The sequence below is a fragment of the Schistocerca piceifrons genome, chromosome X (genome assembly GCF_021461385.2).
Source record: "Schistocerca piceifrons isolate TAMUIC-IGC-003096 chromosome X, iqSchPice1.1, whole genome shotgun sequence".
Taxonomy (NCBI): Eukaryota; Metazoa; Arthropoda; class Insecta; order Orthoptera; family Acrididae; genus Schistocerca; species Schistocerca piceifrons.
This window is the reverse complement of record NC_060149.1, coordinates 311,200,551-311,217,253: the sequence shown is the minus strand read 5'-3', so window position 1 is coordinate 311,217,253 and position 16,703 is coordinate 311,200,551. Positions and strand designations below refer to the sequence as shown.

The window sequence follows — 16,703 nt, the reverse complement described above, 5'->3', positions numbered from 1 at the left end:
GTTATAAAACGAATCTTCGATTATACAAGGCGAGCGAGTGTAACGCTCGTTCTTTTCTCCGAATCATTACTATAAATGTCGTTGAGTTTGGTCACCGTACACAACGAAAACAGAGCCACAGTCAAAACAACAAATTAGGTGTACGACAAGTTATACAGAGGTTGGACAAAAATATAGAAACACAAAAATTACTACACATTACCATGCCTAATACGGTGTAAGAAGCCTGTTGGCTTTCAAAATAGCGTCCAGTAGTCTCGGAATGTATAAACACAGGTCCTGTGTGGTTTTCAAGGGAATCTTATACACTACTGGCCATTAAAATTGCTACACCAAGAAGAAATGCAGATGATAAACGGGTATTCATTGGACAAATATATTATACTAGAACTGACATGTGATTACATTTTCACGCAATTTGGGTGCATAGTTCCTGAGAAATCAGTACCCAGAACAACCACCTCTGGCCGTAATAACGACCTTGATACGCCTGGGCATTGAGTCAAACACAGCTTGGATGGCGTGTACAGGCACAGCTGCCCATGCAGCTTCAACACGATACCACAGTTCATCAAGAGTAGTTACTGGCGTATTGTGACGAGCCAGTTGCTCGAACACCATTGACCAGACGTTTTCAAATTGTCAGAGATCTGGAGAATGTGCTGGCCTGGGCAGCAGTCCAACATTCTCTGTATCCATAAAGGCCCGTACAGGATCTGCAACATGCGGTCGTGCACTCTCCTGCTGAAATGTAGACTTTCGCAGGGATCGAATGAAGGGTGGAGCCACGGGTCGTAACACATCTGAAATGTAATGTCCACTGTTCAAAGAGCCGTCAACGCGAACAAGAGGTGGCCGAGACGTGTAACCAATGGCACCCCATACCATCAAGCCGGGTGATACGCCAGTGTGGCGATGACGAATACACGCTTCAAATGTGCGTTCACCGCGATGTCTACAAACACGGATGCGACCATCATGATGCTGTAAACAGAGCATGGATTCATCCGAAAAAATGACGTTTTGCCATTCGTGTACCCAGGTTCGTCGTTGAGTACACCATCGCAGGCGCTCCTGTCTGTGATGCAGCGTCAAGGGTAACCGCAGCCATGGTCTGCGAACTGATAGTCCATGCTGCTGCAAACGTCGTCGAACTGTTCGTGCAGATGGTCGTTGTCTCGCAAACGTCCCCATCTGTTGACTCAGGGATCGAGACGTGGCTGCACGATCCGTTACAGCCATGCGGATAAAATGGCTGTCATCTCGACTGCTAGTGATACGAGGCCGTTGGGATCCAGCACGGCGTTCCGTATTACCCTCCTGAACCCACCGAGTCCATATTCTGCTAACAGTTATTGGATCTCGACCAACGCGAGCAACAATGTCGCGATACGATAAACCGCAATCGCGATAGGCTACAATTCGATCTTTATCAAAGTCGGAAACGTGATGGTACGCATTTCTCCTCCTTACACGAGGCATCACAACAACGTTTCACCAGGCAACGCCGGTCAACTGCTGCTTGTGTATGAGAAATCGGTTGGAAACTTTCCTCATGTCAGCACGTTGTTAGTGTCGCCACCGGCGCCAACCTTGTGTGAATGCTCTGAAAAGCTAACCATTTGCATATCACAGCATCTTCTTCCTGTCGGTTAAATTTCTCGTCTGTAGCACGTCATCTTCGTGGTGTAGCAATTTCAATGGCCAGTAGTGTATAATTCTTACTGCAAAATATTGGGAAATTCAGATAACGATGATGGAGGTGGATAGCGGTCACGCTCTCTTCTCTCCAAGTAGACCACAAAGACTTGATACTGAGAACTGGTGACTGTGGTGGCCAGGGGAAATGCGACAATTCATCTCCACAAAACCAGTCTTGGACGAAGCGAGCTCTGTCGTCCTTGAACACAGCAGCACCATACAGGAACAAACATTTTACCGTCGGAGGACCTTATCAGCCAAAATGGTACACAACCCTTGGCAGTAAATCGACCTTGCAGGGTAACCATTGGCCCGAGTAATACCACGTTTTGGCTGCCCGCACTATCATCGAACCCCCGCCATGTATCACGTAAACTCGTCTGTATGTTGGAAACGATTCGACCAAATGACTTTCCTCCATTGCTTCATAGTCCAAGTTTTACAGCTTTCGCATCACGTTTTCATGTTGCTGGTATTTGCATCACTTGTGAGTGGTTTTGTAATTCCAGCTTGCCCTGCAATTCGCAGCTTCGTGTTGTTTATTTCTGACAGGGTTCGCAAGTGCGACATTCTGTCCTGTAGTGTATTTTGCAGCTGTCGTCCTCTTATTTTTCGTCCTAGTTCTCTTCAATGACCGTTTGTCACAGTCACTCAATACTTTCGTCTGCGTTGTGGATTAGCGGATGATGCTTTTCCGGTTTCCCTGTATGCGTTACAAATCTTCAATACGGTTCATCTTGAAACCTAATACATCGGCTCCGTTGGTTACGGAAGCCCCACCATACGAACACCAACGATTTGTCCACGTTCGAATTCACTTAGATCCGGCATGATACATTCAAAGCAACACAGAACACTTTTCTCACCACGACTGACACTCACAACATATTGACGACATTCCACAGGTACAGTTCGTGATCAAACACAACACCTCAACCAACAGGTTTCGCTAGGATTTCATTTGCTTGTGCATTTCTCGCGGTGGTCTGCATGTTTGTCCAACCGCTTTATTTGTTATTTGTGGGTCGTCTAAACAAGAAGAAGTCGTAGGACAGTCAGGGATATTAAAGTCAAGACTGAGAGTAACAGTTGTTTATTTATTCTAGTTCAAAAATGGTTCAAATGGTTCTGAGCACTATGCGACTTAACTTCTGAGGTCATCAGTCCCCTAGAACTTAGAACTAATTAAACCTAACTAACCTAAGGACATCACACACATCCATGCCCGAGGCAGGATTCGAACTCGCGACCGTAGCGGTCGTTCGGTTCCAGACTGTAGCGCCTAGAACCGCACGGCCACTCCGGCCTTCCTATTTCCTCTAGTATTTAACATAAATTATAGTAAAATTACCAGCAAGCAAAGTTCTCTGAAACACAAATCAGATTACAAAATGACTAACACTGTGGGGAGGTAAGAAAAAATTTGGAAGATTGTATAGAGAAAGCGCAACAAATGGTTCAAATGGCTCTAGGCGCTATGGAACTTAACATCTGAGGTCATCAGTCCCCCATACTTTGAACTATTTAAACCTAACTAACCTAAGGACAACACCCACATCCATGCCCAAGGCAGGATTCGAACCTGCGACCGTAGCAGCAGCGTGGTTCCGGACTGAAGCGCCTAGAACCGCTCGGCCATAGCGGAAAGCGCAACAAAATCTGCTCGTCTGGACAGCTCGCAAAATCAAAGTTAATGATTTAACAAGATGCCGCAAATTATAATCAAATTAAGCAACACCAGTTGCGTGGCAAAGTAAGCAAATAACGAACTGCTCAGAATGTAGATCACGCTTCCGCAATTTGCAAAACTTCCATTTCCCCAAATCAGGTAGTTTTGCCAGTCAGCACCACACAGTGGCTGGAGACGACTCTAGTTCAATGACAGTCCAAAGACGAATATCCAGAATGTAAGTTCACAGCCGTCCACTCTCCACTTCCAAAGAACACTATGTTGAAGGGACGACTCTATGCTATTGCCAGTGTGATGGACGACAATATCGCTTGTTTCACGGAAGAACCGGGGGCGTGCAGCAGAAATTTCCCACTCTTCGTGTACAAAACGCACATTAACAAACACTAGGTTGGTTCCAGCCTGTAGCAGTGATGCCTCAATTGGTTGGCTTTTCGTGCCAAGCATGGTGTGACGTGACTCAATTCAATTGCATTATCAAAGTTTTCTGCTTTTGATGTCTGTGCAGTAAAGGCAAAAATTACGCACTCAGTTATTCCCTAGGGACAGCTGTGGTGGCACAACGCCTCCTACCCACAGCTAGGCCAGGGTGCTGGCTCTGTCCACCATAGCACGAAGCAGCCAGCAACCTCACTTCCACGAAAACTGACCGTCTTCCTCTGCCAACAACAGGTCGCTGAGACTAAACCATCAGTGCACCGTCCTAGCGCGAATAACGCGAAACTTTTCTCTCAGACACATAGGTCCACTACTCATAATACAATACCCAAAAAATATTGGCACATAATGAGACATTACCACATATAAGAATGCAGATTCCAATTAAATACCACACTGAGATATGTGATAATGTCACAAGACGCTTTATTTTTTTTTAAATGTTTACCAATCCTCAATTTTTTAAATTAACACCTATTTTGTGTTATCTAAGGTGTCCTTCACTGTACATTATGTATTGTTTAAGAAGCATGCTGTAATTTCATCTTTAAATACGTTGGTTTTAGCTATTTCAATCATTTCCTTTGGTAATATGTGGCACAGTTTCATTCCTCAGTAGAAAATAATGTTTTTTGTTTTTTGGTTAATTGTTCTTAGTACATGTAAGTTAAATCTCAATATGGCTCGATGACCATGAGTAGAACTGTTAGCGGAAAAATTAATGTTTTTTTCTTAATGTGCATAGTGGTTTGCTAGATGTACTCAGATGGTGCAGTTACAATTCTCAACTATTTAAACAGATAAGCCCTATTACTGTCTTTAGTTATTGTTCTTATTACCCTTTTCTTTATTTCGAATGTTTTGAGCACTTGATCACAAAATAATCGTATCATACATAAGAACTGAGTGTACATAGGAGTAATATATAAATACAAGGCACTTTGCCATTAGACACTGATGACAGAAGTCTAAGGACATAGTTTGCTGATGACATTCTCTTTCTTGTCAGCTTTGCATACTCATTCCACTTCAAAAATAGTCAATACTTATTCCTAAAAAATTGTAGGTTTGTTACATAATTTATGTATCATCACTATTAAATATGGCACTATTATTTTCCCCTCTTCAAACTTATGCTGATGTTTCTGGAATGAATTTTCACTCTGCGGCGTGGTGTACAATGATCTGAAACTTCCTGGCACTTAACAGCTGCCAGTCGGGGTGGCCGAGCGGTTCTAGGCGCTTCAGTCTGGACCCGCGCGACCGCTACGGTCGCAAGTTCGAATCCTGCCTCGGGAATGGATGTGTGTGACGTCCTTAGGTTAGTTAGGTTTAAGTAGTTCTAAGTTCTAGGGGACTGATGACCTCCCATATTAAGTCCCATAGTGCTCGGAGCCATTTGAACCACTTACAGCTGTGCGCAACACCAGGTCTCAAATCTGTATTCGGGTACCACTCCGGTACACAGTTTTAATCTGCCAGGAAGTTTCATATCAGCGCACACTCCGCTGCAGAGTGAAAATTTAATTCTGGAAACATCCCCCAGGGTGTAGCAAAGCCATGTCTCCTCAATATCCTTTCTTCCAGGAGTGCTAGTTCTGTGAGTTTCACAGGAGAGCTTCTGTGAAGTTTGGAAGGTAGGAGACGAGGTACTGGCGGAATTATAGCTGTGAGGACGGGTCGTGAGTCGTGCTTGGGTAGCTCAGTTGGTAGAGCACTTGCCCGCGAAAGGCAAAGGTCCCGACTTCGAGTCTCGGTCCGGCACACGGTTTTAATCTGCCACGAAGTTTCAACTTCTGCCAAGTTTGGAGGGTACAAGATGAGGTACTGGCGGAAGCAGAGCTGTGGGGTGGGGGGCGTGAGTTGTGCTCGGGTAGCTCAGTTGGTAAAACATTTGCCTGCTGAAGGCAAGGTTCCAAGTTCGAATCCCGGTCTGGCACACAGTTTTAACATCATATTCGTGCTGTCTGTTTTCTTTGTGTTAGGTATTACTTTATTGCCTAATGAGTAGCTGTAAACATCCGTGAGGGTTTCATTAGCTTTCTGTACCAGGAGTTCTTGTGCCTTTTTCTGTAATTACATTGCAGTTGTCATTTGCAAAATGAACTTCTCCTCGAGCCTAACACAGCACAGGAAAGAAGAACTTATAAGAAGGACTTATAAGCTCATACCCAACGCTGTCGGAGAGTGGAGATTGAAACGAGTACATAACGGTGTTGAGCAGCATTAGGCGGTAGCGTGAATAGTGGTAGAGTAGTAGCTGTTGCATAAGCAGGCTGTGCTGTGTGGCAGCGTCGGCGCTGAAGGACGAGGCGGACGCGGTGGCGTCGCGCTACGCGTCGGTGCGGCCGGTGCTGGTGGACGTGCTGGACCGGCCCGAGACGCTGCGCGAGCTGGTGGCGTCCGCCGACTGCGTCGTCTCGCTGCTGCCCTACCGCCTGCACCACGTCGTCGCCGAGGCGTGCATCCACTGCCGCGTCAACATGATCACCGCCTCCTACTGCACGCCCGAGATGGCCAGCCTGCACCAGCAGTAAGTGCAGGCATTTCTAGCTTTTCAGTACCTTTTCTTTTCTCCTCAACGATTCTCAGCCAATCCTGACCCCTGACAGAGTGGTGCAGTAAAAATCTAAGCAGATCGTTTCAGTCATTGATAGACGAACGCTGAGAAGCCATCGTGGTTTAAATTTCCGCTGACTATGTGATGTATTCACCAATAATTTGATTTGTTTTCTGCTACCAGTCACGATATTTTTTTTCCACGACACTTTTCGAGAAATGATTCCCATTTTCTAATACGTTATCCATTGTGCACTATGCCATTTATTTGTGATGTTTTTGATGTATGAGGTTCTTCATTGTTCTATTGTCCGTACTATAATATATAAAGACGAGTAAGTTTGCTTGATTATTAATCTTTATATATAGTTAGTGGCGAAATTTGGAAGAACTTCTACTTACAGTTTTCTTGTGGACCATTCGGGCAGAATCTCACACATATTGAACATTACACACAATTTCTTGTGCACAGTATACATCGAAAATAACAAACGTGGAGAAGTAGAGCAAAATGTCAAAACTACTACACCCTCTATACAAAGGGCATAAAGTGAATGTGTTAGAAGACCTGGAGATATATTCACATTACAAAAAATATGAGGATAAAATATTACACGAAAGACTTGAGCATGAAGCAATGAATTTCTTCAGATGCTTAAACAGTATACTTAAAAATAGTAACACATAGAAATAAGTACCATTGCAAATATATATAAGCAAATTGTGATCCAGATTATTAGGATAAAAACTCTCTGTGCAAAAGTATATCATAGTCTGGGGAACACCTATAGCAATATCTCTGCTGTCTACATCTAAAAAATTCTTTGTAACTGTTTATGTACGTTTGTAATTCTAAATGTTAAAAGTCACATGAGGTCGTGTCTGGTGAATAAGCACTCCGTCTTCAGGCCACAAGTGGCCCATCGGGACCATCCGACCGCCGTGTCATCCTCAGTCAGGATACAGATAGGAGGGGCGTATGGTCAGCACACCGCTCTCCCAGTCGTTATGATGGTTTTCTTTGGCCTGAGCCGCTACTATTCGGTCGAGTAGCTCCTCATTTGGCGTCACGAGGCTGAGTGCAACCCGAGAAATGGCAACAGCGCATGGCGGCCAGGATGGTCACCCATCCAAGTTGCGGCCACGCCCGACAGCGCTTAACTTCGGTGATTTGACGGGAACCGGCGTATCCACTGCGGCAAGGCCGTTTGCCCTGGTGAATAAGGAGGCTGTGTTTTTCTTGCAGTACTGTTTTCGGCCAAAAATGCTTCACGCAAACGGCATTGAACTTGTAAATAATACTTCTTGTTGATCGTTCACCCCTGCGGCAAGAGGTCATGCTGCACTATGACGTTAAAATCGAAGAACACAGTGAGCATATCCACATTTGAACGCAATTTTCAATCTATTTTCAGCCTTAGCGATCCAGAATGCTTCCACTGGGAAGACTGAGCGTCAGATTTGGCTCATATACGTAAACCTATGTTCCATCATATGACACGACACGTTTCAATAGTTCTGGATCGATGTTGACTTCATCTAACGATACCTGAGCAACTTGCATCGCTGCTATTTTTGTTCGAAATCCAACAATTTTGGGACAAATTTTGCTGTCCTACGTTTCATACCTAAAACACCAGAAAAAAATGTTATGACATGAGCGAAATGATATGCGAACACTGTGAACGACTTGTCTGGTTGTGATTCGTCGATCTTTCATAATCATTCCTTTCACTTTTTTTGCGATTTCATCGGTTGATGATGTGTTGGGGCGTCCACGGTGCTCGTCGCCTTTAACGTCTTCAGGGCCTTCTTCAAAGCGCTTATATACTCGTATAACCGTTGTTTACTCATAGCAGACTAACCGTAAGCAACGTTTAACGTTTATTAGCACATTTATAACACTTGCAACATGTTTGACAGTTGGCAACAGACTAAATATCAGATGTGTCTAACACTGTACAGTGGCCTTTCAGACAAATTTGCCAACAAAACAACGGAAAAATCACGCAAATCGGACTAATACAACATGCAGAACTACAAAATTCCCATTGCTTTTTGAACACGCCTTATACATCAATATCCAAAGTTCACAGGTAACTTATTTCAGAGAATCTATCAGGATAGAAATTATGGCTCTAAAATGGATCCACAGGTAGAACCGGCAAATCACAGGAAGTTGAGTTAGGCGACGCCGAAAGAGAAAGCCCAAAAAATCAAAAAGTGAATAAGCAAAAGTGTGTGTGTGTGTGTGTTTGTGTTTGTGGAATGTTTTTTTGGAAATTTGTGGTAAGGTCCTGTGGGACCAAACTGCTAAGGTCATCGGTCCATGATAATTTCATGGACTCCATGCAAAAGCAATGTAACATTAACTGATGTACACAAATTATTACTATTATTACATTACAATACTTCGTATTTTTATGGTACTTAAACAATGTACTACTATTATTATAATATTTAAAGATTTGTTTTTTGTTAGTGTTCTTGTTATTATAATCATGGCACGTTGAAGGTGGAGGTGATGATAAGTTATAAAGCTATATTTGGAGGACGGTGGTGGTGGTGGGGGGGGGGGGTCGGGGGAGGGGAGGAGGCAGGGACAAATAGAAGACCGTGATCCCTCCGATCAGAACCGTACCGTGGATGCGGTCCTGGTTCCGTTCCACCCACTCAGGCCATCTCCCGCCTGGTCACAAAGATGCCTTCTGCAGCGTCAGTACTACCACTCTGTCCCCAGGAAGGAGTATTCCGATTGGTGGCTTTTCACACTATTCCTTCCTTTAATAAATTAAACCCTTGTATTGTTCATGATGTTAAAAAAAATTTAGCATGTAAATTATTTTGATGTTTGTCAATAAACCATTTTCTTTGAGATAACTGACAATGCTCGAACACAATATATGTTCCAAAATCCTACTGTAAATCATCGTTAGCGATAGGGATCTGTAATTCAGCAGATTACTCCTATTTATTTTCTTGGGTATTCGTGTGACTTGTGCAGCTTTCCAGTCTTTAGGTATGGATCTTTCAACGAGCGATCGGTTGTGTATGTTTGCTAGGGATGGACTTATTAAATCAGCATACTCTGGAGGAACCTGGCCGGTATACAATCAGGACCGGAAGCCTTGCCTTTATTAAGGGGTTTAAGCTACACCAAGAATATCTACTTCTGTGTTACTCATGTTGGCACTTGTTCTTGGTACGAATTCTGGAATATTTACTTCGTCTTCTTTGGTGAAGGAATTTCGGAAAACCGTATTTAGTAACTTTGTTTTAGTGGCATTGTCATCAGTAACACCACCAGTGTTATCGCGCAGTCGGGGTATTGATTGCGTAGTTTCGCTGGTGTACTTTAGATTCGACCAGAATCTCTTTGGATTTTCTACAGATTTCGAGACAGAGTTTCGTTGTGGTAAGTAGCAAAAGCATATCGCATTTTTCGAGCTTCTGTAAAACTTCTCCAATCTTAAGGATTTTGCGTTCTTTTAAATTTGGTATGCTTTTTTCGTCGCTTCGGCAACTGTGACCTAACCTGTTTTGTGCACCGTGTGGAATCAATACCATCTTTTATTAAGTTATTTGGTATATGTGTCTCAATAGCCGTCGATACTACTTCCTTGAATTCATACCACATATGGTGTACGCTTACATATTCAGATTGGAAGGAGTGGACATTGTCTCTTAGAAAGGCCTCAAGCGAATTTTCATCTGCTTTGTTAAACAGATGTACCTTGCGTTTATTTTTGGTGGGTTTGGATGTTACTGTATTCAGTCTCGCTGCAACGACCTTGTGGTCACTAATCCATGTATCCGTCATGATACTCCCTATTTGGTCAGAATTATTTGTTGCTAAGAGGTCATGAGTGTTTTCGCAGACATTTACACTTCGAATGGACTTCTGAACTAAAGGCTCAAAATAATTTTCTGAGAACGCATTCAGAACGATTTCGGACGACGTTTTATGTCTGCCTCCGATTTGAAGGTTGGCCGCTCCAAACTCGCTGCCGGTACTGAGTAAGGCCAATAGACTTACATCGAAACAGCGGCTCTCATCGGTGCTATAGCTCTTCGGAAAGTGAACGAGTAGTAGAAGGTTTGGGTGTTTACTATCGGGCGCCGGCGAACTTTGGATTTGTTTGCCGCACCTATACAACCATGTATGGAGGAAAGACATCACAAAATATTCAAATTACGTTTCGTAAAACTACATTAGAAAGAAACATCATCAAGTTTAACCCTTTTTCGGGTGCCTTTTTTTGTAGGGACTCAGCGAAATTAATTTTGGTATTGTATCAGAGTTGTGATCAATTGACGGTGTTTACTTTTTGATAATTTTATTTTTGTGATTTAGGACTATAAACTATATGGTACAAATATTTCCCACAGCCCTCTTGTGCGCTTTTTTATGGTGGTAATTGTGCTTCCCATTATAGAAACAAGGCAGTTTTTTCCGTCTTCACCAGTGGCAACAGTAGTGATCTCACGTCAAACAGAATTGAGTCATTGTAGCAGTTTGTATACACTAGATACAGTGTGCTACCACAAGCTGTCAAGCATATCCTGAAGTAGTAAGACAGATTCACGAAATTAGTACGATATAGAAACAGCCAAAGTTGCAAGATTCGCTTTTAATTTAATTCATGACTAGTTTCGGGTTATCTCAACCCATTTTCAAATCATCCAGACATAGAAAACAGTATTTGCCTTATAGCACATAAACCGTTTCAAGATTATACATATACGAACATGAAGATAGAGGTAAACTTGCCCGAGAATGTCGACTAACAGAGTTTCAGGAACCGTCCTTAAGTGATGTCTCTAGGAATTTGCGACAACCCCATATGTATCACTGACATAGAAATCATTAGGACAAGATTAGAATAATTACAGAACTCACAGACGCATTCAGTCAGTCATTCTTCCCGTATTCCATATGTGAATGGAATGGGAAGAAACCCTAATAACTGGCACAATGACACGTACCCTCTGCAGAGCATATCGCGGAGGTCTGCAGAGAACAGATGTAGATGTAGATGTAAACACGTATTTTCGCCAACATATCGAGGGTAGATTGAAGTCACCACCAACTGTATAAGTGTATGAGTGGACAACCTATCTGAAATGAGACTCAAGTTTTCTTTGAAATGTTCAGCGGCTAAATCATCTGAGTCGAAGGGTTCATCCCTTAGCAGTGTTACATACATACACATTGGCAATCACGAACCCTGAAGCTCATAAGCCCAACTTAAAATGTTCCTCCGTAGACGGCGATCTTGTGCACTTTGGATTCACTTCTTATTCACACCCAGCTGCTGGAGACCGTCGTGCAGTTCATCCTCCCGTCGCTTCTCTTGGTGTTCCAATTAGAAGTGTACCATTAGATTTTCTCGTAAGCATAGCTTTGAGCGCGGCAAGTGTCTGGTCTCCCGGCAATGTGCCTTGCCAAGCTTTTACTGCGTGCTTTCATTTTCTGCTTATATTCGTTCGTCTCATCAGGGCGTACAGACCTTCGTTCCTTCTACGTCTGCAGGTGTTCTCTTCGCGAATTGGTACAAAGATGTTTCTTATGATTTTCCGCTCATAGATCAACAGGTTTTCTTCATCCTTTTTGTAGTGATTAAGGTTTCTGTCCCATATTACAACACTGGTAATGTCACTGCATTATAGGCTTTACGGCTGGTGTTAATTAATAGTTTTTTGGAAGATATTATCTGCTTCAGACTGAAATAAGTTTTAGTCCCATTGACAGTATGTTGATTAATTTCTTGTTTTAAGTTATTATACATGTTGAACCATGTGCCGATATATTTAAAATTTTCCACCTTAGCTATGCTCCATATTCCTACCTGTAATGGGGCATTGTTAGGGGTTGCTCTGGATACTTCTCCACGTTATTAAGTCCCCTACAGTTTCTGCTATCTCTTACTCGGTCTCCGCTCTGGCTGCAATGTCACCTACATATTCCAACGACAGTGTTGTTCTCTTGAGTTTCACCCCTTCGCCTTCTCTTTTCATTTGTTGAATTACTTTCTCCAAGACCAAATTAAACATAAATAGTGAAATGGCAGCGCTTTAGCTCACAGTTGTTCTGACGCTGAATTCCTTGGACGGCTCCCCCTGATATTTCACCTTGACTGTTGTTACCGCTGTACACATCTTCACCAAGTTAATTGACGTCCTTAGTAGGACAAACCCCCTCAGGATGCTGTCCGTACTTAATCCGTGTATATTATCATAAGCCTTTGACAAATCTACAAAAGTTACCAGGAATCGACGGTTGAATTCCCAGCACTGATCCCAGATATCTCATAGTGAAAATTTAATCCATGGTTGATCTTCCTGCCCGATAACCTGCCTGGTAGTCTCCAACGAAATCTTCAGCAAAAGGCTTCCGCTTTTTAAGAATTCTTAACGATTGCACTTTGTATGGTACACTTATCAGAGATGTACCTTTGTAGTTGTTGCACTTCCTTTTACTGTTCTTTTTGTGCAGTGGGATAATGGTCGCCGGCTTCCACTCTTTTGGGATGCCCTCTTTTCTCCGTACTTCACTTATGAGAGTGTATATCATATTCTAAATTGTATCACCTCCTGTCTTCAACATCTCTGCCGTTATCCTATCTTCTCGTGGCACTTGATAATTCTTAAGTTTATTAGTCGCTATATCTACGTTCTCTTGTTGCGCAATATTATCCAAGGAAGATAAAAAAAACTAGCATAGTATCCTGTGCTGCCCGAATATGTATTTATTCCAATCTTACATAAGTTCATCTCCTTCTTCCCCCTTCCTCTGCCCATTGCCTTGTTCCCTCTACCAGTATCCATCTCCTCCTTCCCACTCTCTGTCTGTCCGTCTTTTCCTCTCCCTTTCTCTATCATGACGTTACCATCCCCACCCCAATAGGAAGCTAGTGATTCTCCAGACAGTCAGTAAGATGTGTACCAAATTAGGTTGAAGTCGATCCAGCAGTTGTGGACGTATCTACACTGAAGTCTCCGATTTATTGCTGCGTCTTGTAGCTGCTGTCTTTATTTGTGGTGCCCTCTTGAGGTACCAACTTTCGCATGAGACCTCGTTCTCAAATTCTCATAGTCTACCTTTCTGACTTTTGCCTGATTAGTTAATTTATTTCTGTCATCGTACCTACTTTTGCTGTGCATCTTCGGATACGAAAGCACTTTTTCTGCTGAGGTGCCTTTATAGTTGAATTAAACACAAATGTGTCAATGGTGTTTGTTAGAACCTCTTAAAGGCATTAACACCTCTGTGAGATTAATTAAGCTTGTTACATTTTGTTTTCTAACACCTGTTGTAATGTGGCAGAATAAATGGTCAGATTCGCACCTTACATGAGACCTTTGCAAATCACAATGAGAAGGTGAAGATGACACCTAACGTAAATCGACAATTATGAGAACTTTTGCCTATCAATATACACTCCTGGAAATTGAAATAAGAACACCGTGAATTCATTGTCCCAGGAAGGGGAAACTTTATTGACACATTCCTGGGGTCAGATACATCACATGATCACACTGACAGAACCACAGGCACATAGACACAGGCAACAGAGCATGCACAATGTCGGCACTAGTACAGTGTATATCCACCTTTCGCAGCAATGCAGGCTGCTATTCTCCCATGGAGACGATCGTAGAGATGCTGGATGTAGTCCTGTGGAACGGCTTGCCATGCCATTTCCACCTGGCGCCTCAGTTGGACCAGCGTTCGTGCTGGACGTGCAGACCGCGTGAGACGACGCTTCATCCAGTCCCAAACATGCTCAATGGGGGACAGATCCGGAAATCTTGCTGGCCAGGGTAGTTGACTTACACCTTCTAGAGCACGTTGGGTGGCACGGGATACATGCGGACGTGCATTGTCCTGTTGGAACAGCAAGTTCCCTTACCGGTCTAGGAATGGTAGAACGATGGGTTCGATGACGGTTTGGATGTACCGTGCACTATTCAGTGTCCCCTCGACGATCACCAGTGGTGTACGGCCAGTGTAGGAGATCGCTCCCCACACCATGATGCTGGGTGTTGGCCCTGTGTGCCTCGGTCGTATGCAGTCCTGATTGTGGCGCTCACCTGCACGGCGCCAAACACGCATACGACCATCATTGGCACCAAGGCAGAAGCGACTCTCATCGCTGAAGACGACACGTCTCCATTCGTCCCTCCATTCACGCCTGTCGCGACACCACTGGAGGCGGGCTGCACGATGTTGGGGCGTGAGCGGAAGACGGCCTAACGGTGTGCGGGACCGTAGCCCAGCTTCATGGAGACGGTTGCGAATGGTCCTCGCCGATACCCCAGGAGCAACAGTGTCCCTAATTTGCTGGGAAGTGGCGGTGCGGTCCCCTACGGCACTGCGTAGGATCCTACGGTCTTGGCGTGCATCCGTGCGTCGCTGCGGTCCGGTCCCAGGTCGACGGGCACGTGCACCTTCCGCCGACCACTGGCGACAACATCGATGTACTGTGGAGACCTCACGCCCCACGTGTTGAGCAATTCGGCGGTACGTCCACCCGGCCTCCCGCATGCCCACTGTACGCCCTCGCTCAAAGTCCGTCAACTGCACATACGGTTCACGTCCACGCTGTCGCGGCATGCTACCAGTGTTAAAGACTGCGATGGAGCTCCGTATGCCACGGCAAACTGGCTGACACTGACGGCGGCGGTGCACAAATGCTGCGCAGCTAGCGCCATTCGACGGCCAACACCGCGGTTCCTGGTGTGTCCGCTGTGCCGTGCGTGTGATCATTGCTTGTACAGCCCTCTCGCAGTGTCCGGAGCAAGTATGGTGGGTCTGACACACCGGTGTCAACGTGTTCTTTTTTCCATTTCCAGGAGTGTATAATGAAAAAAGGGATGACAGTCAATCGACGGTAATTAACACACCGTTCCTATACAATGCATGTCTTTGAGTGGAAGGTAGAACAGGGAACGTGAGTCGAGTTGCTTTTAGTTTTGAAAAGCCAGCTCCACAATGGCGTAGCAAAGCTGCTCTGTCAGAGTTACCCCGGCAACCACTTAAAGGGGTGGCAGGAAGGAGGACAGCGACCCCGGGCCTGGTGATTCAAGCTGGAGGGCCGCCTGTAGCGAGGGCATCGGTACAAGAGCAGAGAAGAAGTTTTAGAAAACTGCATTACGAAATTCCAACGGGATACGAACAAAAGCAAGTGACGCATTTTCGTCGAACAAGTGCGACACACGGAAAGGTCAGTGTACTTTAGGTGTCTAGAACGGGCACAAAACGTCTGATTGGTGGAAACTCACTAGGAAGGAAAAAACTACCGACGTTTCGACGCAGTTTGATAGAAGGGACGTTGCGATTGGTAGAGGGTGTTTCTACAAAGTAAGAGGAACGCTCCTATTGGCCGAACAAAGCCATGACGTGGAAAAGGAACCCAAGTGGAGGGAGGCAGTTCTGCAATGAGAGGACAAGAGAGAAATTTTGGGGGACTCTTCTCTGAACTGGCATCAAGTGCAGAATGGAGCGCTTAAAGCTCCGTACGACGCAGAGAAGAAATTGGTGTGGACACTGCGTTCACAGCGGCTGCACTCCAGCTAAAATTAGCTGTAGCAACGTTTAGCTCCAACTGTGGAGAAACGAACCAGCCGAATTAGTAAATCGTTCTTGCGAGAACTGAGAGGGCACTATAATATGCACGCTGCTCCAACCATGCACGTGTACATCGCCACATAATAAGACTATGGCTGAGTACATGATTTCTCACATAACGAGAAACATAGGGAAAGTTTCTGGTGGAAAGTTCAGCAATAGCCAGATTACTTTTGTAGGAATTTCAGTGGGAAAGAGCAGCCTTGCAGACAGCAGCACATCACAGTTTAAGGTAAATACCACGTGCAGAGGCATTCACCAGCTTGAGTCCACTGTTCAAATGTTCAAATGTATGTGAAATCTTATGTTACTTAAATGCTAAGGTCATCAGTCCCTAAGCTTACACACTAATTAACCTAAATTATCCTAAGAACAAACACACACACCCATGCCCAAGGGAGGACTCGAACCTCCACCGGAACCAGCCGGACAATCCATGACTGCAGCGCCCTAGACCACTTGGCTAATCCCGCGCAGCGAGTCCACTGTAAACTCGAGCGGCCTTGGGTAATCTTGCGCTCAAATTAGTCACTTGACCAACCATCCACCGTAGACTTGATTGTCATCCTAAATAGTACCGAAGTTTGAACCGGAATTGGGCGATTTTTGTTGTGTTGGCAGAGGAGCCAACACCGTGTTACTAGTGGAGGCCGAAATGCACGCGTTTTAGCTCACGCAGGCTGG

At 44.5% G+C, this 16,703-nt stretch overlaps 1 protein-coding gene across 1 annotated transcript in view; it reads left to right on the top strand.

Annotated features, from left to right (window-relative positions):
- Nucleotides 1-16,703, top strand: part of LOC124721402 (alpha-aminoadipic semialdehyde synthase, mitochondrial) — a 285,169-nt gene that overhangs the window by 160,554 nt on the left and 107,912 nt on the right. Inside the window, exon 12 of the mRNA XM_047246342.1 lies at nucleotides 6,122-6,362. Within this exon, the coding sequence (XP_047102298.1) occupies nucleotides 6,122-6,362 (241 nt within the window). The remainder of the gene's footprint in view (nucleotides 1-6,121; nucleotides 6,363-16,703) is intronic.